The sequence below is a fragment of the Cygnus atratus genome, chromosome 3 (genome assembly GCF_013377495.2).
Source record: "Cygnus atratus isolate AKBS03 ecotype Queensland, Australia chromosome 3, CAtr_DNAZoo_HiC_assembly, whole genome shotgun sequence".
In the NCBI taxonomy this organism is placed as follows: Eukaryota; Metazoa; Chordata; class Aves; order Anseriformes; family Anatidae; genus Cygnus; species Cygnus atratus.
In genome coordinates, this window is record NC_066364.1 from 1,808,743 (window position 1) to 1,835,579 (window position 26,837).

Here is a 26,837-nt window from a genome sequence, read left to right on the forward strand (position 1 = left end):
GCATGCCCTGGGCATTGGGGGGCACCCACCTCCATCCCCCCCCCCCCTCAACCTCATTTAGGGCAGAACGGGTTAAAGACACCACATTTCCACCAGGGACCCTCCGAACCTCCACCGGTGCAGCCCCAGGCTGGGGACGGGGCTCCCCCCGACCCCAAAACAGCCCCAGGGGGGGTCGGAGGGTTCCTGGACCTCGTCGCTCCGGCACGGCTTAATGAGCGCGACGGGCATCGACCGCGGGCGGGCGGCCGTGAATAATCGATTCCTGGCTTGGCAGCCGAAGGGGGAAAATTAAAAAAACTTTTCATCGGGAGGCGCTGGAAAGGGAGGGGACCCCCGGCCCTGCCCGAAAATAGGGCTGAGCCACGGGGGCGCACGCTCCGTCGGGTCCTTCCCCAATGATGTGAGTCCCCGCGCTGCCACCTCGGGGACACGGCCACCTCTGGACCTTTCCTACACAAAGCAGCATCGCCCCAATTTGCCCAGCCAGGTGACATCCCAAATCACCCCGCTCGGATCTCCGAGCTTCCTTCACCACCCCAAAAATCCTTCACCACCCCAAAAATCCTTCACCACCCCAAAAATCCTTCACCACCCCAAAAATCCTTCGCCACCCCAAAAATCCTTCGCCACCCCGAGCATCCTTCATGGCCCCGAGCATCCTTCACGGCCCTGAGAATCCCTCGCTGCCCCGAGCATCCCTCGCTGCCCCCAACGTCCCAATCCCAAAATCTGCAGCACCGCTGAGATCGTGGCTCGGAAATTCCCCGAAACAACTCCCCGGGAAGTCGGCTGGCTGTCGGAGCGACACGGCTCCTTTTGTTTTTGCTTCGCCTGCCGAGCGAGCACGTTTCGCGTCCTGCCCGACACCTCGGCTCCGCGCGCGCCCGGGCGGGCGTCAAAACCCCCCAAAAATCCATAAAAATCCCCCAAAAAAGTGGTGGCGCCGCCCCTGGGGAGCCGTGGGGCGAAGAGATTCCTGGGCTGGAGGTGGGGAAAAAGGAAAAATAAAAGCTGATTTATTTATTTTTTTTAATATTTCCACCGCTCAGGCTTTCCTCCAGCACTCGGGTTGCCTCGGTTTGCCATTAGGGGCACGTTGGTTTTCCGCGAATCGTGTGACGTTGTCTGAGGTCCCGGTAATTAACCAGGGGGGGATAATTGAGGTCCCGGTAATTAACCCGGGGTGATTGGCAGCTGGGGGCAGCGCGCCAGGCAGGAGCGATGCCCGGTTTGCGGCATTTCCAAGTCCAGCACCCTAAACCCCGTGAGAAAGGGAACTGGGTTGGGATTTGGGGAGGATTCACCCCCTTTGCAGAATAAGGAGAGGATTTTTGCGGTTTCCATCTTTTGGGGTCGCTGGGGGAAAAGAGCAGCCCCAGCAGGACGGGGTGGGAGGACCCCAAAAGGCGGCGATCCTTTTTGTAAAGAGGACACAAAGCAAATGGGGTCCGGCGCGAGGGGGGGGCACGGGGAGGGTTTGAGAGACTGGGATTTGAGATTGGGATTTGGGGTCGGGATTGGGTTTTGGGGTCAGGATCGGGTTTTGGGGTCAGGATCGGGGTTTCAGGGCAGGATCGGGATTTGGGGGTAAGATCAGGGTTGAATGGTATTTGGGGTCAGGATCGTGATTAGGGGGCGGGGTCAGGATCGTGATTAGGGGGCAGGATCAGGATCTCAAAGGGCAGGATTGGGGTTTGGGGTCAGGACTGGGATCTGGGGGCTTCATTGCCCCCGAGCTGGCGCTGATCAGTGCCAGCGGTGACCACGCTCCCCTGCTGCTGACTTACCCCTGACAGGGACATTTTGGGGACGAGGGGGGTTCCAAAATACACCCACCAGGGTGAGGATGAGCATGACGAAGGCTCTCCAGACCCCATGGGGACCAGCACCATTCCCCCTCGGGACTCGCACGGCCCCGAGGGCCGGATCCTGACCCCGTTGCATCCCCCCCGTAGCCCCCCTGCTGTCAAAAACCCTTAACCACAGTGGGGGCCATGTGCGGGAGCGATCGCTCCAAAATCCTGATCCTGCCCCCCAATCCCATCCTGCCCCCAAATCCTGATCCTGCCCCAAAACTGCGATCCTGACCCCAAAAGCCAATCCTGTCCCCAAATCCTGATCCTGCCCCTAAATCCTGATCCTGCCCCCAAATCCTGATCCTGCCCCAAAACTGCGATCCTGACCCCAAAAGCCAATCCTGTCCCCAAATCCTGATCCTGCCCCTAAATCCTGATCCTGCCCCCAAATCCTGACCCTGCCCCCAAATCCTGATCCTGCCTCCAAATCCCAAGCCTGCCCCCAAATCCTGATCCTGGCACCAAATCCTGACCCTGACCCAAAATCCCGACCCTGCCCTGAAATCCTGATTCTGCCCCCAAATCCTGATCCTGCCCCCAAATCCTGATCCTACCCCAAAAATCCCAACCCTGCCCCAAAAATCTCAATCCTGCTCCAAAAGGGGGGCTGTGATGGGGACGCGGGGACAGCCCCCTTCCAGGCAGATGCTTTGGGGTCGCCCCGGTTGGGGACCCCCCGCAGGAGGTCTCATCCCACCTCCCCAAACCTTCCTGACCAAGGCAGGGGTCAGAAACACCCCCCCCACCCCACAATACCCCAAAACCCGCTCTGCTTGCACATCGACGTGCAGCCCCCATCCCTCTCCCAGTGCTGCTTTTGGGGTCTCAACCCCCTGCAAAGAACAAAAAGGAGCGATGCCTTTCCCCTAAACACCCTTCCATTTACCATCCGAGGGGATTTTACCCCAAAACCTCGCTGTGTCACCACCACGACCCTTCCCACTGCACCCACCCCAATCCCCCCGGGCTCTGCCCTAATCCCACAGGGCATGGGGGTCAGGATTTGTGCCACCTCGTCCCAAATTCCTGCTTTATTCAAAATAAAATTGCCCCCTGTTTACCCATCCCCCAAACCACCCCTCAGCGCTGACTTTTTTGGGGAAAAGCTCCTAGATTTAGGCAAATCCCTACCAGCGCTTCATTGCAGGGGGAGTTTTGTAGGGGAAATTTTGGGGGGGTGCTGCGGTGGGTGTGGGGGCCACATCCATAAATACACATGGACATGCTCTTGGGGTCCAAAACCCACCCAAACAGCCCCAAATTGCCGGGTTTCTGCTCCACCACTGGGGCCAGCACCCAAATACTGGGGGCGGGGGTGTCAAAGGCATCTCCCTGTTTGTCCCCCGACCCCAAGCTCTGTCCCACAAAATAAATCATCCCCAAGGAACGTCTGGGCACCCCACAGTCCCCAACGGACACGGGACGCTCATTTCCCACCCATTTTCCATCCACCAAACAGCCCCAAATCCCCCATACCCGGTCCCTACTGCTCTGTGCTGTTATGGGGTGAAAAAAAAAAAGGGTTTTAGGCTCTATACGGGGATATTTTTCTTGCCTTGCACCCCCTATATTGTCCCCATGTGGGGACACTCGCTGGGCTGGCTGTGACCGAGCAGCCTTGCCTGGGGGGGAAGGAATTAATCCCTCCCTCTGTAGGGTTTCAGGGCAAGATTGGGATTTGGGAGCATGACTGGGTTTTGGGGCCAGAATCTGGGTTTCAGGGCAGGGTCAGGATTTGGGAGCAGGATGGCATTTTGGGGCAGGATCAGGATTTTAGAGCAGGACTGGGATTTGGGGACAGGACTGGGATTTCAGGGCAGGATCAGGATTTTGAGGCAGGATTGGGATTTTGGGTTAGGATTGGGATTTGGGGGCAGGATTGGGTTTTGGGGGCAGGACCGGGGTTTGAGGCAGGATTGGGATTTTGGGGCAGGATCGGGATTTTGGGGCAGGATCGGGATTTGGGGACAGGATCGCAGTTTCAGGGCAGGATCAGGATTTGGGGGCAAGGTCAGGATTTTGGGGCAGTGTCAGGATTTTGGAGCACAATCAGGATTTGGGGGCAGGACCAGGATTTGGGGACAGGATCGCAGTTTCAGGGCAGGATCAGGATTTGGGGGCAAGATCAGGATTTTGGGGCAGCGTCAGGATTTTGGAGCACAATCAGGATTTGGGGGCAGGACCAGGATTTGGGGTCAGGATCAGGATTTCGAGGTGCAGACAACACCACGTGAGAGCAGAGGGCAGCTCTGACCACAAAACACCAGCACGGATCCGGACAACTGGCACAACCCCAAATTCCTCCACCCGGGCTCACTCCGGGGAGGAAAACCCTAAAGTTTAATGAAACGGGTTTTCCAGTCAAGAAAGAAAACCAACCATAAGGGATTTCACCGCTCGGCATCCACGAAATCTCTGGTCCCACCCAGCACCCACCGCTCCCCCTGCACCTCCCAGCACCCTCCGGAGGGGCCTGGCCCCAAAATACCAAAAAAAAAAAAAACCCAAATCCTGTCACATCACCGTGCTTTCCAAGAGAAAAACTGCCACATCACCGTCGCCTTCGCACGTAAAGGCTCTGAGTCACCGGGATGTGCAGCGCCTTTTAATAGGGTCCGAACTGCCCTGGTTGGGCCCGGCCCTCGGCGATCCCGCTGCTGGGCTCCCGTTTTGATAAATCTTCATTAATTTATTTATTTAGAGGGAGGTTTTGTGGGATCTGGGGGGGAGGCGCTCGCTCCCGTGACCACCCCGTCCTGTGGGGTTTGAAGCCAAAACCCCACAGCCCGACGGCCTGCTGAACCTCTCACGGGTTCGGGTGTTTCCCTGTGCTTGTTGTGACACCGGGGAGGATGAGAAATGTGTAAATGCACCCAAAAAGTGATTTTTTTTTTTTTTACCACCAAAAGGTGCTGTAGATGGGGATAGGGGATGGGGTTCGGCACAACCAGCCCTCATGCTGAATGGCTGAGGGAAAGGTTGGCCGGTGGGGTGCTGGGGGGGGGTCCCCAAAAAGTGGCTCCATCAGGGGGTCCCCAAAATGTGGTGTCATCAGTGGGGTGCCCTAAATGCGGTGCCATCAGTGGGGTCCCTAAAATTGGCTCTGTCAGTGGGGTCCCTCCAAAATTGGTTCTATCAGTGGGGGCCCCCAAAAATTGGTGCCATCAGTGGGGTCCCCCAAAAAGCGACTCCATCAGTGAGGGGTCCCCAAAATGTGGTGCCATCAGTGGGGGTTCCCCAAAATTGACTCCATCATGGCGTCCCCCAAAAGCAGTGTGCCCCCCAAAGGATGCTCAGCGGTGGGCACTCCGCCCTTTTCCCCTCTTTTTTGATGTTTTATTTCTCAGCTTTCTGACTTTTGGGGTGCTGAGGGGGTCGGGTCCCTGTGGGCACCCCCAAAACTCAGCCCCAAGACCCCCTCCTCGCCCTCCCCACGCGTTTTGCAGAATTTTGTCCCTAGCGGCTGCCCGTCCATTGCCGCAGAGCCTGCTGGGATTTGTAGTTCTTCCCGCCTCCCTCCCACCACGCATGCGCACATCTCCCCGCCCGGCCAGTTTGAGCCGTGGAAAGCGAGCCGCTCGCCGATTGGTCGCGGCGGGCGGCCGGGCAGGCGGTCGCAGACTCTTGATTGGCGGGGGCGCGCCTTCTCCTTTCTGATTGGCCGGGGGCGGCCGGTGGGCGGGGCCGGGGGACGGCGGCGGGAATTGTGACGGCGGCGGGGCCGGGGGCGAGCGGCTGGAGCGGAGCGGTGAGGGGGGGAGGGGCGGGGGGGGCCCTGAGGTGGGGAAGGGCCCTGAGGGGGGCTGAGGAGGGGAAGGGGTCTGAGGGGACTTGAGGGGGGGAAGGGAGCTGAGGGGGGCCTGAGGGGAGAAGGGGGCTGAGGGGAGAAGCAGGGGCTGAGGTGGGGAAGGGTCTGGGGAGGGGAAGGGCCTGGGGTGGGGAAGGGCCTGAGGGGGGGAAGGACCCTGAGGGGAGAAACAGGGGCTGTGAGGGGGCCTGAGGGGAGAAACGGGCTGAGGGGGCCTGAGGGGAGTGGCAGGGGCTGGGGAGGAAAAGGCTTGAGGGGGCCTGAGGTGGGCAAAGGGCTGAGGGGGGAAGGGTCTGGGGGAGCCCTGAGGTGGGGAAGGGCTCTGAGGGGAGAGGCAGGGGCTGTGAGGGGGCCTGCGGGGAGAAGCAGGGGCTGGGGAGGGGAAGGGGACTGGGGGGTGAGGGCTTGAAGGGGTCTGAGGAGGGCACAGGGCTGAAGGGGGAAGGGCCTGGGGGAGTCCTGAGGTGGGGGAGGGCCTGAGGGGGGCTGAGGGGAGAAGCAGAGGCTGAGGTGGGGAAGGGCCTAAGGAGGGGAAGGGGCCTGGGGTGGGGAAAGGCCTGAAGGGGCCTGAGGGGAGAAGCAGGGGCTGGGGAGGGGAAGGGGTCTGGGGGGGGAGGGCTTGAGGGGGCCTGAGGAGGGGGAAGGGCCTGGGGGAGACCTGAGGGGGGGAAGGGTCCTGGAGTGGGGAAAGGCCTGAGAGGGCCTGAGAAGGGGAAGAGGCCTGAGGGGAGAAGTAGGGGCTGGGGAGGGGAAGGGCCTGGGGTAGGGAAGCACCCTGAGGGGAGAGGCAGGGGGTGAGGGGCCCGGGGTGGGGAAGGAGCAGGGCTGGTGCCCATGGAGCTGGGGGGGCTGTGGCTGGGCTGGGGAGGGGGGGTCTGGGGGAAGCTCAGGGGTTGGGCTGGGGGGTGTGGGGGGAATTGGATGAGAAAATGGAAGTTTTGGGAAAGGAGTAGGGGTACGGAGGGAGCTGGGGTGGGTTTGACCTGCGCAGGTGCACGGGGAGGCAGCTCTGGGACAGAGGGGAGCTAAAAGGGTGGGAACGTGAAGGGTTTGGGATCTGGGACCAGAGCACAGCTGGTAGGAAACCGGTTGGCAAAGCGCAGGGAGATGTTCCATCCCTCAGTGGATCGGTACGGTTACACGGGGGGGAAAACAGGGCTGCGAGAACTCGTGCCAAACCGGCGTTTCTGTCTCGCTTTGCTTCTTTAAAAGTCAATTCTGCTCAAGCGAGCTCGGCTGCTCCCCAGCAGGTCTCCTCCTCCCTTTCCTGCCCCGCTCGGCGAACGTGTCCGCCTGGCCCTTTTCCTTTTTTCACAGAGCTCGGGCTGCCGCGGACAAATCGATGCCGCTCCCCGTGCTGCTGCACCCCGCTGTGCGGGCAGGATTGTACCCGATAACACCTCCCAGTTACCATGGATATGGGCTTCCTCTCAGAGCCCTGCTCTGGCCCTCCTCGTGCAACTACATCCCGTAATGATGCCCCTGGAAGCATTCGCACTCGGCAGTTGGTGAGCTGCGAGGTTTTGAGCTTTTCATCCTCTTTTTTTTTTCCAGGGTTTTGCTGCGGATTGTCATGACTCCGGGTGTTTTCCCCTGATTCGCCGGTTGCCGAAGCGGGAGATGGCGACGGAAGCCAAGTACAGCATTGTTCGAGAAGTGGGCCGAGGGAGCTACGGGGTGGTTTACGAGGCCGTCCTTAATAAGACCAGAAGCAAAGTGGCCGTGAAAAGGATGCACTGCAACGTGCCCGAGAACGTGGAGCTGGCTTTGCAGGAGTTCTGGGCCCTGCAAAGCATCCAGCGGCAGCACGAAAACGTGATCCAGCTGGAGGAGTGCGTCCTGCAGAACGGGCAGGCCTTCCAGCCCATCAGCCATCGCCTCAGGAAGTCCGACAGCCACCTGCTGCTGATCGAGACCTGCCTGAAGGGCCGGAGGTGCATGGATCCCAAGGCCGCCTGCTTCCTCTGGTTCGTCATGGAGTTCTGCGACGGCGGCAACATGAACGAGTACCTGCTGTCCCGCAGCCCCGACGCCCAGCTCAACAACAGCTTCATGCGGCAGCTCAGCAGCGCCGTGGCCTTCCTCCACAGGAACCAGATCGTGCACAGGGACCTGAAGGCCGACAACATTTTGATCTCCCACAGGCGTGGCAGCCCCATAGTGAAGGTAAGGGGATAAAAACTCTGCCCAGACCAGCTTGTCGTCCACACGCTCGCACGTTCCGTCTTTGGGAGTGGCCTCTTGGTAAGTTTTGTGACAAGCTCTGCTCGTAGCTCGTGATAAGGGCGTCGAGAACGTCTGATGTCCGCTGTGGGCTGGGTTTTAGGAGCCTTGGAAGGAAGTGGAGCTCACGATGGCTTGTATCTCTCAAGGCCTTCGTCCCCCGCTCATCCTGCGGAGAGCTGCAGCTCAGGGTTGTCGAGCTTCTGCGCGCTAGATAATCGGAGAGGTCAGCCAAAGACGAGGCGATATTTCCTCTTCCCTCGAACCTTAAGAACGCACAGTCCTGTTACAGCAGCTAACGCTTCCAGTATCACCGCCTCAAGCACACAATTCTCAGCTTAAGGGGAGGTGGGGAATGCTTGGGCTTCGTGTGAGGTGGTGCCCGATTGAGGTAGAGGTGAGCCAGCTGCGTTTCTGGAAGCACCGGAATGAAATTCGGCCATGTTGCCCTGAGAAGCAGCTGCAAAGCTGGGAGCCAGCTTCCTCCTGAACCCGCAGTCCCAAGAGTTTCCGTGGCTGGCCGTAATTTTGTAGCTCGGTGCCTCGCAGATAATTCATGTCTTGGCCACTCAGAACAATAGGGATTTTCGTGCTTGGACCCGGAGAGCCATCGAGGGACGCTTAAATCAATGCCCTCTTCATCACTGGACGATAACAGCAAGGCCGGAGCTTCGGTGCACCCCCCCCGTGGGGCAGTAAGAGCCACTCCTACCTCAGCTGTCGCTCCAGGTACCTTTGTGCCCGGTCAGATTTGGTCAGAATGAACTTCACACACAGAGCAACCAGATATTTGGTTCCCCCTCCCTAGGGAGGGGAGCAAACGTCGGGGAAGGGGCGAGGAACGGGCACCTAAATGACAGGACACGGTAGCTCTGTTCCACGAGGGGCGCCACCCGACAGCTGTTGGTTCCCTGGGGGATTTCCGACCGGAGTTTGTCGGGCTGCTGCTTGTAAATGTCCTTGGGAATTTGGTGTCCGCCAAGAGCTCGTTTTCCTTCTCATCTTCGTCTTTGCAGGTGGCAGATTTTGGCCTCAGCAAGGTGTGTCAGGGGAAGGGGAACGTGAACCAGCACCGCTTCTCCTCCGCCTGCGGCTCCAACTTCTACATGGCTCCGGAAGTGTGGGAAGGGCACTACACGGCCAAGGCTGACATCTTTGCCCTCGGGATCATTTTCTGGGCTATGGTCGAGCGGATCACCTTCCGGGACGGGGACACCGAGAAGGAGCTGCTCGGTGAGGACTGGGGCTTTTTGCCCCAAAAGCGCAGAGCGAAATCCCTTCTCTCTAGCACGAATTTCTCCTAGAGTGGCTGCTGTTCGCGTAGGGTTTCTAGGACCTCAAAACGTATCAGTAAGGCAGAAGGAACACTTCTTACGTCCGCAAATTGTGATGTTCAGAAGATCGTTCTTCTGCCAGTGAATGTGTGTGGCTGTTGTTGGTTTTTTTAATCCCAAAAATACTTTGTGGGGTTTAAAGGTCACGGGAAAGATCGCTTTTGGCTTCTTTGCTGCCAGGCTTTCCTTACCCGCAAGGAACTCTGCTCAGAGCGGGGTTGGCCCTGGTGGGCACCAAGGAGTTTTAAGACAGAAAGCTCTTAGTGAGGCGTCCGTCTTCTCGGAGCATTCCCTATCTGTGGGCTGCCGTTCGCTCAGGAGCGCTTCTAATGCTCCCGAAACCCAAACCTGCCCTGCCTGGAACTGGGTTTAGGAATTTGCTTCTACCCTTGACTTGGCACGTCCAGGGGACGGCAGCGCTGGAAGGATGTTCCAAGGAGCCAAGCTACAAACTTGGCAAGGACGTTTAGGTCAGCTTCGCCGCGCCCTGGCTGAGTTTCCTCGTTTCGAGATGCAAACTCTCCGAGGGATGACTCGCCCGATGGCCTGCTCTGTCCGCCCCCTTCCTCCAAACCCCCCCCCCACGTACACGCGCGCTTGGAATAAGTGGTGCTAAACGATTTCGGAAAAGTATATTGCGGTGGGAAAATCCATCTCGAGAGCAGAGAATGCCGGTCATGCAGATTAGCATAATAATTGCAGGCATCTACCCCGGCTCTGAGATCACAGAGCACCTGTCTGTCTCCTAAACGTTTAAATTTTAAACTTAAAAGGGATTTCCACACAGGGGCTTTGATAAGCTTTTGCGCTACCCCTTTAATTATTTTTTTTTTAAAGTAGGCTGGGTTCTAATCGTATTATTTATTTCTCTTTAAAATGCCAAACGTTGATAAACGTGTTAGCTCCTGCCTACAAAAGCAAGCAAACGGTTGCAGCTGAGACCAAAGCATGAACAGATCTCATTAAAATAGCCGCCCGCCAACTCGAGATAAGGAGTTTGCGTGGCCAACCTTTTCCCCACGCAGACAGGTCACTGCCTTTGAAACATTTATTCTTCGCCTGGCGCAGGGGCAGAGCAGCCCGAGCGAGCAAAGCTGTTTTTACTGTCTGTTTGGGAAGCCGGTTAATCATTTTTCAACAAGCGGTGAAATTATTTAGATGACCGGGAGTAAATTTACATTTCCCTTCCTTAATCTCGCCGAGGAGAAGTTGGCGAGCGGCAAATGGCGTGTGCTGTCATTTTAACTGGAAATTGTTTGACTTGCTGAGCAAATAGGGTTTGTGTTTAACTCTTTCAAGTCGCCCGAGCCAAGCTCAGTCCCTTCCTTCCCCCTTCGAGAGCTTCCAGGCCTGCTGTCGGGGTGAGCCAGGATCAGATGGAGGAGGTTCATTTCAGTATTTGACCTGGCCTCCTAAGCAGTGATCTTCCTGGTGATCTTTCAGATGTTTTGTCCTCCGGATTGCCTCTCCCTGCTTCACGTGGCAGTCTTTTGCGTAGATTTTTTCCCCTTGCTTAAGCCGACTCCTTCTACCCTGTGTTCAGGAACTTACATCTGCCAAGGCAAGGAGCTTATTCCTCTGGGCGAGGCGCTGCTGGAGAACCCCAACATGAAGCTGCAAATCCCTCTGAAGAACAAGAAGTCCATGCCGGCCGATCTCTGCGAGCTCCTGCACGACATGCTGGCTTTTAACCCCAAGGAACGGCTGGATGCCTTCCAGCTGGAAGCCCGCATCAGGCAAATCTCCTACGGCAAGAAGCGCCAGCGCTCGCTCTCGTAGACCAAGGGCGCTCAGGTTAGTGTCTGTGCCGGGCCCCTCTCGGTCCCCGTGTGGGCTCACGGGGTTTTTAGTTGCTGACCTGCTGGCCAAAGCCCTCTAAAATCGAACGTGACCCGGGGCAGTTCTGAACGCTTAGCACCAGAAGGATGCAGTCAGATGGGAAGGAACCACCTCGTTAAATTAAATGCGTGGGAAATCTGGGTGAATTACCTCTGACAAAGAAACCTCTGTCTCTTTAACGGTGCGCGATAAGGGAATTGGCCGTGTTGCTCCTCGATCTGCCTGTCCTTTGTCCGAAATCTCAACTGCTTCCATAAATGAGGGCAGACTTCTGGCATCCACTCCAGCGCTTACCTGTGCTGTGTTTGTCCCTTTTGTAATGTATTTGCTAACGAAATAAAACCCAAGGTGGGTGAAGTTGCTGTATGTCTGTAGGCGTGCACCTTGGGTATGTTTAGGTGCTTTTTATGTTTTCCTGCCCTGGGCTCGTTAACACAAAGGCCTCGATCCAGCCTCGCAGCAACACTGACTCGCTTTCATGCCCGCTTTTTAAAAAAACAAACAAATAAACAAACAAAATTCCCAATCCTTCTGAGTTTTTGGTGACCTCTAGTCTCTACACGGACAGAGGTTTGATTGCCCCGTATAAAATCCAAGACGTTCTGTTGGATTTCATGTCTTTGAGCAGTTAACAGCAAAGACATGGACTCGCAGAAGGGAGTTTCCAGGATTTTCAGCTCCTGTTTTCTGCTGTCATGGGCATCGTGGGGTTGAATTTGTTGCATGCATCGTAGCCATGAAGTCTCTTAGGTCCTTGTAAAGCACTAGTATTTATGAACTAGCCTGGAAGTCTTCCTCCTGATGTATCCCAGAATCACCTCTCCTCTTTCACACCTGTATCGCTTATTCCTCTTCTAATTACTTTGTATCCTAAGGCCCTTCTTGACCTGAGTCCTTTCAAATAATAACATCTGGGTTACAGTAAAAACTTTTGTTTGCAGACGCGTAACCTTCTGTTTTCTGTTACCCAGGCTCCTCTCCTGTCAGTTCGAAGGTGAACGACCCTAACTATCTTCATCCTTTCTTGTAATCGTAACACCTCAGCTTTGGTGCGCTCCTAATTGCTCATCGGATGTTAGTGAAAACATTTAATTAAGCAAGCCTGTTCCCAGTGCCCATCTTGATAAAGCTCTGCTCCGGTGTCTTCGTTTCCAAATTACCCACTTCAGTTTTCCCTTGGGCCAGGTTAGCTGCCGTACGTCTTCCTCTTTACTAATTGCAGTCTTCTCCTGTTTGTCTAATACTTTCTCGAGCGGTGCTGCGTCAAACGTTTCCTGAAACCTCAGTGGACGAGCCAACGCTCCTTAGCCAGGAACGTCGGTTTTGTCACCGACAGCTACTCGAGCAGCAGCCCGCTACGCTCTGCAGTTCTGGGGGCCCCGTCCCGAGGCTGGCACGCTGTGATAGCAGCAGTGCCACTAGTTGGCAGGCCAGCCCCCGAAGTGGTTTGTTCTACAGGAGCTTGAAAGAACAAAGTAAAAAGGTTGTAACGGCGCGGCGTCAGGTTTAGTACTCTTCATTTTCCTCTGATTTTCCGTTTTTACGATGATCCCTTAATGGGAAACAGGCTCGCAGAAAAAAGGGCGGCACAGCCGGGGAGTACGGACTGCCCTGAAAAAAGCCCCATCGGTCTGCCTCGAAACTTTTAATTTATCGTATTTTCCTGTTAGGTAGGGTGTGATGTGAATACCTGCCGTGCCTTCTTGGGGCATGCATTCTGGGCCGGTGCAGTGGCACGGCGCTCCATGCCACACGGCGCCGTTCGCAAGCCGTTGGAAACGTTGAGGCACCGATTTGTGGGTGCTCCAGCCCAGAAAACAGACCCGTTTCATATCCTTTCCACATCGTTTCCTAATCTAAAATCAGGAGTAGCCCAGAACCGGGGTAGGGTTTCTCACAGTGCAAGACCTTCAGGAAAAAAACCTCTTGAACCAAACAAGGCACACCTTTTCCCATAAACAGTGGATATGGGGACCTGTGGTATGGTCAGTGCCCTTGCCAAGCGTATTATTTTGTAACTTCATCATGTTTCTTTCGTAGGTGCTGTGTCCCACCACGGTCTGGGGGCCTCGCAGGCGGTGAACGACTGATTTCTTTCGCAAGGAGTGGCTGGATCAGGAAAGAACGAGACACGAACCTTGCAGGCTTCCAGTTTTCCCAAACGGTTGTATTTAAACGGACGATAACTTTATTTATTTGTACAGTAATTTTAAGAGAACGACAAATATTTTATTTTTGTGCAACCCCCCCGTGCTTTTTTGTACTTGTGTTCTTTTATGCAGCCACTAGGTAGGTCAGAGCTTGGCTGGAACGCCTTGAACTGTTTGGCACGGCCGCACAGGAGTTTCTGAACCTGCTTTCCGTTGTGTGTCCTTGGCGCGGAAGGCAGGAGTTGTCTTTACCAGGTTTACTTGGAGCTTTTTGTGTTAATTCTTCGCTCCGTGTTGCTGGGCCACGTAACTAAGTGATGGCTGCGGAGTGAACTGGCAGAGCGTTCGGTGTCTGTTCTGCAAAGTTTTAACAGAAACAAAAAATGTATTTTCCTCCCAGTAGCTTTTGAATATTCTTGCTTAGATTAACTAAAATGCTTTCTTAAAATAAATACAAAGAATGTTAAAGATGCCAACTCTTGATTAGAACGTATGCGTCACTAACACTTAAAGTAGCTTAAGGGATCGTGCTTCCTGCTGTGCTAGCTGCTTGTGCCAGCTGTTCTCACAAGGGAAACGAGAAGGACTGAACTGGAATCTTGGCAGGTAAACGGGGAGTCTAATTTGTGCCCTGTTTGAGAGATATTTTTATGTATCTGCAAACTACTCCTGATCCCTGCTTTTCTTAAGAAGCCGGGAGCTCCTGAAAGCTTCCTCCGACGCCCTTCTGATGCGCAGGGGTGAAATAGTGCCCTACAGGGAGAGCTTCCTTCTATAGGAGAGGAATAAACTGCCAAAAAAAGATAACTTAGGGAGCTCCTTTGCCACACGGAAGACCTTGGCTGACTATGTTTTTCCCACCCTGTCCTACTCCAAGAAGGCTGGTTCTTAAGCAGCGCGATATGAGCTAGATTCAGGGACAGCATCTTTCTTCCTGCGCTGTCTTCATCCAGGGGCTCCCCTGGCCTTCCAGGGGGAGGTGCAACACTTCCTCACCTGCTCCCCGGGCTGTAAAATTCAGTCTTTGGTCGTCCTGCTCAAACAAGCAGCAACTGAGCTCTACCTTTGTTGTTCTGCTTCGCAGAGCTGCCCCTCTGAAGTACGGTTTCTTCATCTCCTCCTAATCCCGTAGCTGCTCCAACTCCCTTGTCTGCCCTGCCATCTGCTCTCAGAGCAGGCCGATGCTGCCGGCCCTACAGGAGTGTTTTTACTCGAGACCAGCTCCATTTTTCTGGAATACCGATGGGTCTGCACGCCCTCACAGCACATGGACTAACGTGGGGCACACAAATGGGTGTTTACTCTTCTTTTCTCGTATTTTGCTGTCTAGCAGTGTATCCTCACAGCTGCTGCTGTTTTCAGCTCTCTGCACACCCCTCGAATCTCCGTGCTTTATAAATTAATAAAATGTTTGGTTTTTTCTTACTAATGCATCAGAGTGCAGTAATACTTAGCATCTGCTTTTTTTTTTTTTAAGTGCCATATGTGATTCTAGGTACGATAATTCAGTAAGTCTTAGTCTAGTACCGGCTGAATTGGTAAATGAATTTCTGCGATGACAACCTCTAATTTAACTGACTGCTTCGGGAAGGCGGGGGAGAATCCCGGAGCTGCTGGCTGTAGCTCTCGGAAAACAAGCTCAGGATTCAAAAGTGATCTAAAGGGTGCACGTAATGTCTGCACCAGGGAAGGAGCAGGATAAAATGGAAGAGGGAAGGAATCCGTGGGATCCTCCGGGGTCAAAAGCTGGGTACAGCTCTCATTGTAACAATATTTTGGTAGAGAAGAAGGGAAGGCTGCAGAAGAGTTGGACAAAGATCTACAACTGGAAATGGGGGCTGGGAGCTTGTTTGTTATGGAGATGATGAATTCCTGTTCGTTGGATTCCTGGTCCTCCCTCCTGGTGCTACGGGAGCTGGGGGATGTGTGGGTTGTGGAGATGTGGCACGGTGCCCGACTGGGCTGCTGAACGCCCTGCTGGCGGCAGGTGTGTAAGAGGGCTCCAGTCACTGAAGTTTTTTAGAAGATAAATCTGTGAGTGGCTACTGGCCTGTGATTTAGGGCAAGTTTTCGTTCAGGGACTTCCTAAACTCAGCTGCTGCTGGGGCTGAGGTGCCCTGCTCCTACAGCTTTTCATCCTCCTGGCTCTTTAGGTCCAAGGCATCGGGCGGAGCAGCAGGGCTGCTTTCCTAAAGCACCAGCCCCTAGGAATTCCTGCGCTGGGGTAAAGTAGCTGGCTCTTGGTTAAAGCTGCTGCTCTGGTGGCAAGAAAGGCCCGTGACGGCGGCAGTGAGTGACTGTGGTGTGCTCAGGCCGAGAGCAGCGCTGTTGAGTGCGTCGCTGGGCGGCAGGGCTGAAATCGGGTGCCTCAGCACCCTGCTCCCTGGGCTTTGGTGCTCCTCCGGGTCAGAGCACGAACCTCAGTGACTAAGGATGCGCCACGCCATTAATTACCTGTGGTCCCAATCTCCTGAAACGATGGAAGAAGGGAGAGCAACGCGGCTCTGTGATTCAGCCTCCTATTTCACCAGCTAGCGAGCGTGGAGCTTCGCCCTTCTGCTGTGACTGGGAAAAATGTGCAAGTTGTTCCTCATTGTTCTCTCCCCGCGCCGAGCCGTGCGTGCATCCGAGCAGCTCGTTAGAATCGCCTCCAAATGCCGTTTGTCCATCGGAGGCAGGCACTGAAATTGATTGCTTTGGATTAAGGATGCTTCAGACTAGTTAACTTTTTTTTTTTTTCAGTGGGACAGAAATAACATCGCTCACAGAGACGCGAGATAGCCGGGGGCAGAATTTATCAAGGGTAGAATTGAATACTTGCTACGGCCCCGGTCAGGATGAAGTCAGTTAATGCTGGTCTATCTGTCTCCAAAATTAAGCACTGTCTCCGACTCATTCATCAGCAGAACCCTCCGTTAATCACAGGGCCCAGCACGTCTCGCCACGCAGCAGAAGCAGGAGATCTCTTCCCCGTGCCAGGTTCCTGTGCAGGCAACGTGTGAAGACACCCACGTGCCCCGGCTGACAGCGTGCGGGAGCATCATAAAGAGTTCGGCTCTGAGAAGGTAACGAGCTTGTACGGCTCGAGCTGTCAGTCCCTGTTGTTCTTTCAAGATTCTTCATACGCCCTTAATTGATTTTTTGCCGAGGCTTTTTGAAGTCGGAAGCAGAGGTTCGCGCCCGGTAAGGCTTCCTTGGCTCGCCTTTATTCTCGCGGAGCCGCAGGATCAGAGAATTTAGATTAAATTGTTTTTAAATGGAAACAACGTGCGCTCTGCCGGCGTTATTCACCCTGCCGAGCAGTGCCTGGAAGGAAAAGAGGGAAAAGCCCCCGGCCTGCCCTGCGAGAGGGGCCGTGGTCCCACCACGTGCTCCACAGTGGCAGCAGGACACAGGTGCAGTACCCAAAAACCCATCGCTCTTGTCCGTCTTGCAGCCCCTCCAAACATTTGGCTGTTAAGTTTTGGAGAAAGCCGCTTCGATCCTGGCTTTTTCATCTCGTCCAAGCTGAGCTGAGAGTCCCAGCCCCATATAACTGAGGGCACAGCTCCCCCTGCGCTCTCCTGGGATCAAGCCCCTGGTCTCGTGGCCTTGCCACCTTGTTTTTACAGGCTCCCCTAATCCTAGAGACCCAGGGAACTTGCCAAGCCAAACAGCATCAGGCTTTACTTAAAATATACTAACGGGAAACAAATTCCCAGCACTACTACCTGCAATGAGGCAGGAGTTTGAAATCCTGGTGCTAGGGGAGGGGAGAGCTGCTAAGGGTGGAACTTGATTTGCACAAGTTCTGGGGGAAAGCATCGCGGATGGAGCCTTACCACAGGCAGGCTGATGACTGCAGACTGGTTTGGAGATGCTCCCTAAGGCAAATAGGCACCCACAGAGGAATTTGTACACACTGACTTCAGGTTAAAAAAGAAAAAAAAAAAAATCTTTTCCGTTTACTTCCCACCAATGTCTGCTGCAGACAAGCCCCAGCTGAATTCAGCTGTCAGCCTGGCACTGAGGAGCCTCAGCTTTTTGCTTACATGAAAGATCGAGGCCAAAACCACTGCGTTCGACTTTTCCCCCACAATTTTTAACAGACTGAAATAGGGGGAAAAAAATTATAAAGGCAGCTGTGGTGCCGCAAGAGTTTAAACCCACCGAAGCAGCTCCGGGGGGGGGGTCAGTGCAGAGGCTGGTGGTCTTTGGAAGGGGGCTTGGGGAATGAAACCCCACAGAGCCACAAAGGGCCTGAACAAACTCGTGCCCCTGGCTGAGACGGGGCAGGGGAGGTGACAGCACCCATAAATCGATGTCAGACCTCTCCTTTCACAGGGCAAAGGCCCAGCAAGGAGCCCAAAGGTTTGAGTGCTGCTGTTTCACCTTGCCTTCGTTCTTTTTTTTTTCCAAACCACTCTCTCCTTATTCTCATTAACCAAGGCCGATGAGCACAGCCTGATCACGACTGCTGTGTTTTTTTTTTTAACTCGGGCTCCTTTCTGGCTCCTGCTTCTCTTGATTTAATTTTCTCCTTTTCTTGCAGACTCCCCGAGCCCCCGGCGTGCCGGCTTATTGCCCTGCAGGCAGGAGGCCGCCCCCGCTGCTGCTGCACCACGGACACGAGCGAAGAAGGCAAACAAAAAACCCGAGCTGGCAGGAGGGGCTCGGTCCTTGGGCACCTGCACAGCCCAGCCACCCAGCGAGCTTCTGGGGCACGAGGCTTTGCAGGCACCAGAGAGGCTACCTGGTATCTTCAGGTATTTCTGGTTAGTGTATTTTTTTTTTTCCCTTATTTCTCTCTTTTTTCCAGTTCACTTTTTGATATTGGTTAGAGCTGCCGGGGTTTCGGAAAGCTAACCGCGGCATTGAGTTACCAGCTGGACACAGGAGGTGCCAACCAGAGTCTGAAAATGGAGATTCTTTGTTTCCCCCCCAGCTGAACAACATTTGTTCTGCTAAATTCATCCCTTCCAAACGTCGCTGTACAAATCGCCCCCAACAGCAATGTCAGCAGAGCAGCTCGGCCACTCCTGCCCGTACTGCGTTCATCGCAGACTCAGCGGCCTCTTGTTTTATGACTCAGCTCCTGCAAGCGACGCTTCATCAGGCTTTAACACCTCGATTTTGGGGTGGCATCCCCCAGCTGCCCTTAAATCCCCAGCTCCCTGCTGTGGTTGCTCGGGCTGCAGCCAGACGCCCTTCCCCTGGAGCTGGCCCTTCACGGCGGATTTCCCGTCCCGAGCCGCTCAACGCTCTGCCAAAAGCCATCAGCGCATCAGACCCCGTGGCTCCTGGGAACAGCTTTTTCTCTATGAAAAGGTTGAATCGTGGCCAGCTCGTTCATTTTGTTTGAGCTGGGCGCTCACCCACGTAGCTGGGAGCAGGACCCACTTCAGCCGGCGAAGCCGCAGGCAGACAGCGCAGGTACTGCACCAGGGCAGCCAGCGAGCAGCGAGCAAGCCTGCTGCACGTGGCCACTCGTGGGTTTCTGTAGGGCAGGGGGCTGTGCAGGTGCTGGAGCATCTCTTTTCTTTTTTAGCCGCAGAGCCGTGCAAGCAGAGCGATGCCCGCCGGGTCCCGCAGGCTTGGGCTGAGCACCGGAGCAGCGTCAGGCCGGATGGACGCAGGACCCCTCGGTGCGGCGGTGATGCAGGGAAGAAAACCGAGGGCTCAGACCTGCCCGAGGAGCGCAGGCACGTCCCTGCCTGCCTCCACGCTGCTCGCTCGCAGCAGGGGCAAGCACCGGGTGCAGCGGCGTCCTTCAGCAACGGGCTCACGGCACGCTTTACCCGGGCACAGAACGTGCTTTCTTCTTGGGGTGAGCACCTGTGGACACCTGTGTGACGTGGGCAGCAGCCCCAAGCCCTCCCCCAGCAGCCAAGCACCGCTGGGATGCACGGCAGCGGTGGCAAGAAACAAGGGCAAAAGCCCCCGTGGTCCCCTGGGGAAGGAGGAAGCCTTGGAAGCAGCAGCCAGAGGCACCCCCTGGCCCCAGCAGGGCTCCCCCTGCCTCTGGCAGCAGCAATCCCGGGCGAAGAGCGGCTCCCCGCAGCCGGGGAGAGCAGGAGCTGCTCTGCAGCCCCGAGCGCACAGTGGGAGCAGTGGGTGCACTTAGCAGGCTCTCGCTAATCGCTGCCGAGGCAGGGGCAGAAGAGGATTTGAAAGCAACAAGGAAGAGGTGTATAAATAGAAGCAAGAGAAGTATTGAACCTGGCAGGGCTGCTTTTCACATCAGCAAACGTAAAAGCACGGCAATGGAAGCGGGGCGCGCGCCCTGGTGCTCCTGCCCCGAGCTGGTTATTGCTGCTCCTGCTGCACCTGAGCCTGTTCCCCCGTTGCAGCCAGCGCTGAGGAACATCAGCATCGCAAAAAGATAGCCCAGGAGAAACGCAACACGCTGAAATGCCGTGCTGCCCGAGCCAGGCGAGCGAAGCACGAGCTGCTCCTGGCATTCAGAGCAGCGCTGCCTTTGGCAATTAGTTGCCAAACGCAATTAGCCGACTTCCTACAGCACAGCTCGGTAAGGAGGAGGTGCCTGCTCTGACAGGGGTGTTGTTTTAACGAAGGAAAACCAAACCTGTGTGATATCCCCGACTGTCGGAGTGTTGCAAATAATAAATAGGCGGACAACTAGAAAACAACTTCCTTGTGGCTGAGCCGCCTCCTGGCCCCGAGGACCAGCAGCCCGGCCGCGAACAAGCCAGCCCAACTTGCCCAGCCTCAGCCCCGGCTCCTGGAGCTCAGATGTCTGCACGTCACCTGCCCGTGTGAAATCTGTTACAAGGCAGCAGAGGTGACACGGCGAAACAGCGAGCAGGGACTGGCCTGGCAATGAGCAAGACCATGGCTGTGCCGTACAAGCCCCGGTGCAAAGAGCAGCGCTGGGTACAGCTGAGCTGTGCCTGCTGTACACGGTCGATGCTGTGCGCCCACAGCCCCTCCGGGAGCCTGTTGAACCCCCCCCCCCCCCCCCCCCAGTTTGTTATTTGGGTACCAGATCCCGTACGCTGCCCCTCGGCCCACCCAGCATTAATTAAGTGCAGCTCAAGAGGCGGCCACAGCGCTTCAAGCATCAGCACAGCAAGGCTCTGAGCGGCCCCTTTCCTCCCACAGGTTCTCACTCTGCCTCTGCTCCTTCCGTTTTTGCAGCTAGAGCTGTGTGAAGCCCTCCCGGCCATCACGGATTTATTACTGGTTGTTCCCGGTGTGCTTCAAGCCCAGGAACGCTGTCAGCCCATCGCAGCGGCAGCGGGAAGCGTGGTTTTGCTTCGCCCCCCCCCCCCCCCCCCCCCCGCCAGCCTGCGGCGTGCAGGGCAGGCAGCGGCCGTGCCCGGGCTCGTGTCCAGGCACCGCAGAGCACATGAGCTCTGCTCGAACCCGCTGAGACCTCGCACATCCGAAGGCACCTGCTAACAGGGCCGGCTCCCTGCAGGCAGTGGACACGTCCCAGCGTATTTTCGAGCCCAGGCAGACGCACGAAGCAGCAACACAGGGCATCAGCCCCCCCCAAAGCTCAGGGTGGTTGCAAGCAGGGCACGCACCAGGAGCGGGATTTGGAGGAACTCCCCCTGCCCAGCAGAAGAAAAAGCTCAGGCTGAAGCACAAAGGCACTGCTCGTTCGGCTGCGTTCATCTCACCCGGTCGCATCGATTCATCGCATGGAGAAACCAACCCCAGCCTCTGCAGACCAGCCCAGCGTGCCAGCTGTGCGCAAAGCTGAGCCAGTGCAGCACGAAAGCGCCACAGAAAGAACAGGAAAGCTAAATATAAGAGTCAGAAAAAAGATTTTATTTCTTGATAAATCAGCTAGCAAGCCCAAAAAGCCTCCGCCTTAAATAAATGTATCCGGTATTTCCTGGTTTTGCCAGAGGGCCAAGCTTTCAGACATGTGGAAGCGTTGAGTTTTTCTGGCCAGTACCTGAGAGCGGGGCTGGCAGGGCTGAAAGCATCATCGTGAGTCATAATTTGGTACCAGAACACCCAAATTCTGCGGAGCACCTCAACGATGCTGCACAGCGATCGCGTCCCTTTGCAGCACATCCATTTTCATCTCTGCTTTTAGAAGCAGAAGCTTAACATGCCCCATTTACCAGTGGCTCGGAGGAAGAAAAAGCAGTTCAACACCTCCAGAAGCAACAGCCTCCGCCTCCCCTCTTTAAACCAAGCCATCCGTAGAGGGCGCGAGGCTCAGCCACGCGCAGGATTTGGGTCCCAACAAGGTTTCCACCCTCCAGCCCTTCAAAGGCAGGGCACAGGAGCTTCCCCTCGATAATTAAACCTTTATTGCCAGGTGTCTCAGCTCCCCCCCGAAGGGACGCGCTGCCCAGCCGCCCGCCGCCTTCGCAGCCCGTGCGTCAGCAGACGTCAGCGTGGTGCTCGCCGCTGACCCCGGCAGCCGCCGTGCGGGAGCAGCAATAGATCACGGTGGCAGAAGCACATTTACTGCCCGGCGCCGTGCCGCGCCCGCCCGAGCTTTCCTCGCGGAGCTGCTCCGAGTTAATCACGTGTGGCCGAAGGCTCGTTATTTGCGAAGTTTCCAGAAGGCTCCTGGCAGAGTCATTTGTTATATTTACTCCCCAAATGTCAAGTCCTCTACAAGCCGCTGCTCCGCGTTTCTACCCCATTTTTGATTGAAGTGCTACGAGGAAGCAGCGGAGGAGTTCAGAGCTCGGCCGCTGCTTTCTGAGCGTGCCGGCTGCTGCGGCGGCGCCTTTCTGCTTCGTGGCTCCCATGGATTTGGTATAACCAAGCAGGCAGCACCACCATGCTTTTTGAAACCTGGACTTGCTCATGACACTGGACACCCACCCGCCCTGCACCCTCCTCGCCCACCAAAGGGCTGGGAGGAGGTGAGGAAGGTGTTGAGCTCTTCCCCCAGGGCACAGCTCGCTCACACCTCGCCCCATTTGTGCAAGGAAGCTTTAACATCCCTGTATTTTCCAGCTGAATGAATCCCGTCCTGGGGAAAGTTAGGGCCCAAATGCTCCCCAAAGCCCTTTCCAGAAAGGAGGGGAACAGCCGGGAGCAGCCCTTGGGAATTCCTCACGGGCAAATTGTGCCTGAGCAGCCTGACTGCCTTCAGCAGCGAGGTGACAGCAGTGGGGACAAGGACAGCTGATGTTGTACACCTTGACCTTGGCAAGGCCTCTGGCACCACTGGCAGATGGCACCTTGTGGCCAAATCTGTGAGCTACGGGACAGAGAAATAGAAGACTGGGTGGAGAAAATGAAGATTAAACTGGATTGAGCCTAGTGGAGGGCACCGGGGTGGTTGGTATTAGGATAAAGCTTTTTCACACTAGAGGTGGTCAAATATTGAAACAGGGACCGGGATGGTGTGGGCTCTCCACCATGGAGATATCCAAGCGTTGGCCGGACAGAGCCCTGAGCAACCTCAGCTAATCGAGCCTGCTTTGAGGGAGGTTGGCCTGGAGACCTCGGAGGTGCGACTGTGTGTCTCCGTAGAGGTTTGGGTTACATTTTAGTCCCAAATCCTACCACTAGCAAGGACTGTACTGGCTTCCAATCCTCAGTGGCCTCCCACCATACAAGGATCAATGCGCATGTCTCGGGATGGACAGAAAGCAGCCAAGGCAGCAGAAATGATATGCAAAGAGAAGGAATTCATTCGTTTTGAACGCAATTTCAACGCACGTTAAAAGCCCAAAAGATAGCATCAGAGAAACAATGGACATTTTTCACACTAGGCTGCCTGACAGGGCCCCCAAATTCAGAGCTTTCAGTTCACCTGTGCTTCAGTCCTGTATTGCAATGCCTCAGAGCCAGCCCCGGCTATCCGGCAGGCTTTTGTGGGTAACAAGACACATGTCATGCCCATCACCTCTCCTGGGGCAGGGGCAGCTCTCAGGAGAACTGTGTGCCCCAGGGGAGACGCCCCATTTGCTGCCGTGGGCTCTGGCATAAGCAAGTCCTTTGCAGCTGGCAGGCTTTGGTTTTCAGCTTCAATCCAGCACCGTGAGCTTTCCTCCCAGGATGAGTCTGGTGTTGTCCTCTCTCCTCCCAGCAGCTGGAGGGTGAGGGCCTCCCGGGGCTCAGTCCAGCCTTTTCACCATGTACGGCCCTTCCAGCTCGTAGCCGATCTTCCTGTAGTAGTTCCTTGTGCCAACACCTGCAAGAAGGACAAAAAGTTTTGATTCAGGGTGGTAACAAAGCAGTTTGAGAAGCCAGGGCCAGACAGGGAAGTCACTTCTGTGGAGGGATGGTGCCAAAAGGAGCTGTCTGCTTCAACCTCCCTGGCTGCTGTGCCAGGGTAGGGATATTTGCTCATTAGCACCTGGACTGAAAATGCTGGTTTTTGAGGGAGAAAATGATGGTAACGTAGCTGTTCTTTCTACCCTGAATCACGCACCCTGTCCTCTGTCCTGAGAAAGTCTGCGAGCTGCAAGGGAAAGAGGAAGAAAACAACAGTGAGACATGTTTGAGAGCCAGGAGTTCGGAGCACCCCAGGTACAGCAGAAACCAAAGACGGGCTCTCGAGAGGAAGCAGCCCAGCTGCAGGCACCATTACCAGGAACTGAAGGGCTCTAAAGCCCGGCGAACTCTGTCCAATCGCTCTCAGAAATGAGCTCAGCTCCACTTCAGATAGACGAGTGGGCCCCGCCGCCACAATCCAATTTCCTCGTTGAAAAGGCAGCCTCCGAATGCCTCCCTTCTCAGACGGCCTCTTCCCTCGCCTTCCTCTCTTAATGAGGCCCCGCAGCGGCGCAGCTCGGGGTGAGCCCGGCCCCACAAACAGCTGCCTTCCCCGCAGCGCCCTGCAGCAGGACAGGTCCATTAGAGCAGCCTTCCCCCTCACCTTATCTAATTACTCACAGATGCAGACATTAGTCATCGGGAGGAGGAGGAGGAGGGAGGAAGGATTTGGCATTGCGGCACCGTTGTGAGCGCAGCTGGTGGGCAGGGACAGGAGGACAGCCAGGACGCAGCTCTACGAGAAAAGCAGCCCCTCGTTCCTCTGATCTCACCCCTCCGGCCGGTTCCTGGAAGCTGTGGCACTTGGAAGCAGCTCTCCAGGAATCGGCTGCCATCTCCGCCAGGTGGTGACCTGGTGCAGCTGGTGACCCTCTCGGACCCTACGCTGCTCCCTCTCCAGCAGCTTCAGCCTCTGCCTTTTTGGCAGACTCGGGGAAAGGAGCCCCAAGGTGCTTCCTGAGTGCACGCTGCAGTAGCTACCGAGCTGCTTAAGTGCCCCAGCTCCAGGTAAATGCCCAGCCAACATCCTAGAGAAGCGTTACGTTAACTTCGGCATGGGAAGAGACACGTGAAACATCCTCGTCTCCCCTCATTCTGGCTTAAGCTGAAGGGATCCGAATTCACTTGGCTTCAGAACGAGCCTCAAGGCAAGGAGAAACACCAGCCCGCTGCAACCCTTCCACTCCCTCCTCCTGATCCCTACCCAGGGGAGTCGGGATCTCTGACCCGCAGCAAACCATCCCCTTTATCAGTATTTTGCCTAAAAATCCTCTGGGTTAGCAGAGATGCTGGGAGATGACACGCAGATTTTGGCAGTAAAACAGCAGAGCCACCCCACCAATGGCACGACTCAGATAAAAGGATTAGCGAAATTTAAGCCGAAGAAGAGTCCTCTTGAAGCTAAAGAACAATTGGAGGTGATGGTCTTAAACCCACCTTGATTAGAGTTATTTAAAATTCCCCTTTTTTTCCCCAAGATCTCGGGAGATGTGTGGATTTTAAAAGAAGGCAGCCGAGGAGGTTGCATCGGAGCACTGTGTGCTGCCTCCATTAATCTCGCAGCTATTAAGAGGCGCTAGTTAAGTCCCAGCTTCTTCTCATTTGAGGGCGATGGGTTCAAGCCATTAACAAGACGGATGATGCAGTCGGCCGGCCCCGTGCCCCTGGGGTCCCACGCGGTGCTGCCCCGCAAGGCACCTCCGTCGTCATCCCAGCCGTGCTCGCGGCGCAACTTCTCGCACAATTACCGTCCTTCAGCAGCAATGTCTTCTGCGGAGAGGAGGAAAGAGGTGCCCACGCCGAGGTCTGAGGCAAAGGCACAGCACGGCCGCCTTGCTGCACATCTCCAGCTTGGAGCTTAGCTTCCTCTGAAAGGAACCGCGCTGAAACGCAGCAAGGTGTCCGTGAAACAAACCCATGCGCAGCACGGGAGGACGAGCAAAGGATTCGCTTCAGCTCTGAACCCAAAGGCTAACCAACCCAGCCTGCAAGATCCACCAGGATGCCATTCACACGAAGGCATTTCTTTGTAGTCAAAGTGTATCAGGAAATCACAGGCGCTACGGACAAAGGACATTTTGCGATCAACGTGACACAACTGGAAGAGAAACAGGGTGTTGAAACGTGGAATTAAAAGCAGGCTGGCAGCCAGAAACCACTCTGCCTTCTTCATCCACCAGAGAAGTAAAACCCAGTAGGCACCGCTACATGGAGAAAAAGATCCGTGGGGCACTAATAACTGCCGATAAATCATCTCCGTTGTGAAATTATCTCAACTTCGTATGAATGCAAAGCCCAAACGACAGACAAAGGAGCAGGACTATGCTGCTGGCTTCTGCTCGGGAGAATATCAACGTAAGAAAAGTTAAGAAAATCACAGGTATTAAAACTACGTGCCATTTCGGCTGCTCACAAGTCACACTAAAGCTAAGGGCTGGAGAAGCAGTCCGCAATGCCTAACGCACACACGGTACTTATCCATGAAGCATGCTGGAAAGGAAGGCACCCGTCTCTTCCCAAATCCTTGCTGCTCTGATTTAGGGCTCACCTACACAGGGTGGGCCAGCGGGATCCAGGGCAGCACGCATCCCACTCAAAGTTGCACCTGCACTCACGGGACAGAAGAGGCATCATCCCAGATGTATCACAAAAGAAATATCACACGAGAATGGAAGAGAAAGGCCAGAAGCTGTCCCAAGAAGCTGTCTGACCTTCTAAGCCAGGATTAGTTGCATCTCTCATTCTAGGTTTTTAAAATGGGGTTTTAAATATTCCACATCAAACTACGTGGTCGAGTAGAGCCTGAAGCCAGCAGAGGTTTCAAACAACCACTTCCAAGCACCGTCGGTGGCTGGGAGAGGGGCTGGGGCTCTCGGCACACCGACCTGGACAGAAACCCACAGCTCGGGGCCAGCTGAGGTGTTTTGGAAGCGTCCCTCGCTGCAATCTTCCAGTGACACATCCCCTGGCAAGGGCTGCCGCTTCGTTTCATAGCCTTTTGTTCTCTTCTTTTGGTAGCGTCTGAATAACGGCGCAGCCTACTGATAAAAACCTCCGAGCCTGGCTTGTTACCATAACATTTACACCGCAAAATTTAATAAATAAAAAAAAAAAGCTCGCCTGTGTTAGGGGATGGAGAAAGGTGACCGCTGTGCCAGGGTTAAACACTCCTCTGGCCCAGGAGGAGGACGGTGGAAATCAGCTTTCATGGCCCACGTGCAGCCCCCCTGCCCGTGCCCTTTTCTGTGCAGAGCCCATAAATACACTCTTCTGACTCAACTCTGCCACACAGAAATGTTGCAGTGCAGCAGCAGAGGCCGAGCATCCTCAAAGCTTCCTTCCCCATGGCTCACTGGTCACAGAACTAAGTGAAAATGAGACTGTTTTCAGGATCATTAAAGAGCTCCTAATAGTTCATAAAATT

At 55.4% G+C, this 26,837-nt stretch overlaps 2 protein-coding genes across 3 annotated transcripts in view; one reads left to right on the top strand and one right to left on the bottom strand.

Annotated features, from left to right (window-relative positions):
• The first annotated feature begins 5,544 nt into the window (after window positions 1-5,544).
• LOC118256557 (serine/threonine-protein kinase PDIK1L-like) lies at window positions 5,545-14,636 on the top strand. Of its 2 annotated transcripts, XR_004781263.2 has the most exons (6): window positions 5,545-5,607; window positions 7,222-7,833; window positions 8,907-9,123; window positions 10,768-11,018; window positions 13,104-13,227; window positions 14,298-14,321. XR_004781263.2 is itself a non-coding variant. In XM_050709730.1 (5 exons), the coding sequence occupies exons 2-4, from the start codon at window positions 7,288-7,290 to the stop codon at window positions 11,001-11,003; spliced, it is 999 nt and encodes a 332-aa protein (XP_050565687.1). In that variant the 5' UTR covers window positions 5,545-5,607; window positions 7,222-7,287; the 3' UTR covers window positions 11,004-11,018; window positions 13,104-14,636. The 2 variants fall into 2 exon arrangements, 1 of the variants encoding a protein (XP_050565687.1); XM_050709730.1 differs by having other exon boundaries at window positions 13,104-14,636.
• Window positions 14,637-22,805: 8,169 nt separating this feature from the next.
• The window catches only part of ELP3 (elongator acetyltransferase complex subunit 3), an 84,713-nt gene continuing 80,681 nt past the window's right edge, over window positions 22,806-26,837 (bottom strand). Inside the window, exon 15 of the mRNA XM_035563682.2 lies at window positions 22,806-23,330. Coding sequence (XP_035419575.1) covers window positions 23,254-23,330 — 77 coding nt within the window. The 3' untranslated portion in view covers window positions 22,806-23,253. The remainder of the gene's footprint in view (window positions 23,331-26,837) is intronic.

Excerpts from the sequence above, each read along its gene's own strand:
- LOC118256557 (XM_050709730.1), top strand. The coding sequence starts at position 7,288 with ATGGCGACGGAAGCCAAGTACAGCATTGTTCGAGAAGTGGGCCGAGGG. Across the intron at positions 7,834-8,906 it reads GTGGCAGCCCCATAGTGAAG|GTGGCAGATTTTGGCCTCAG; the intron begins GTAAGGGGATAA and ends TCGTCTTTGCAG. Across the intron at positions 9,124-10,767 it reads CACCGAGAAGGAGCTGCTCG|GAACTTACATCTGCCAAGGC; the intron begins GTGAGGACTGGG and ends CCCTGTGTTCAG.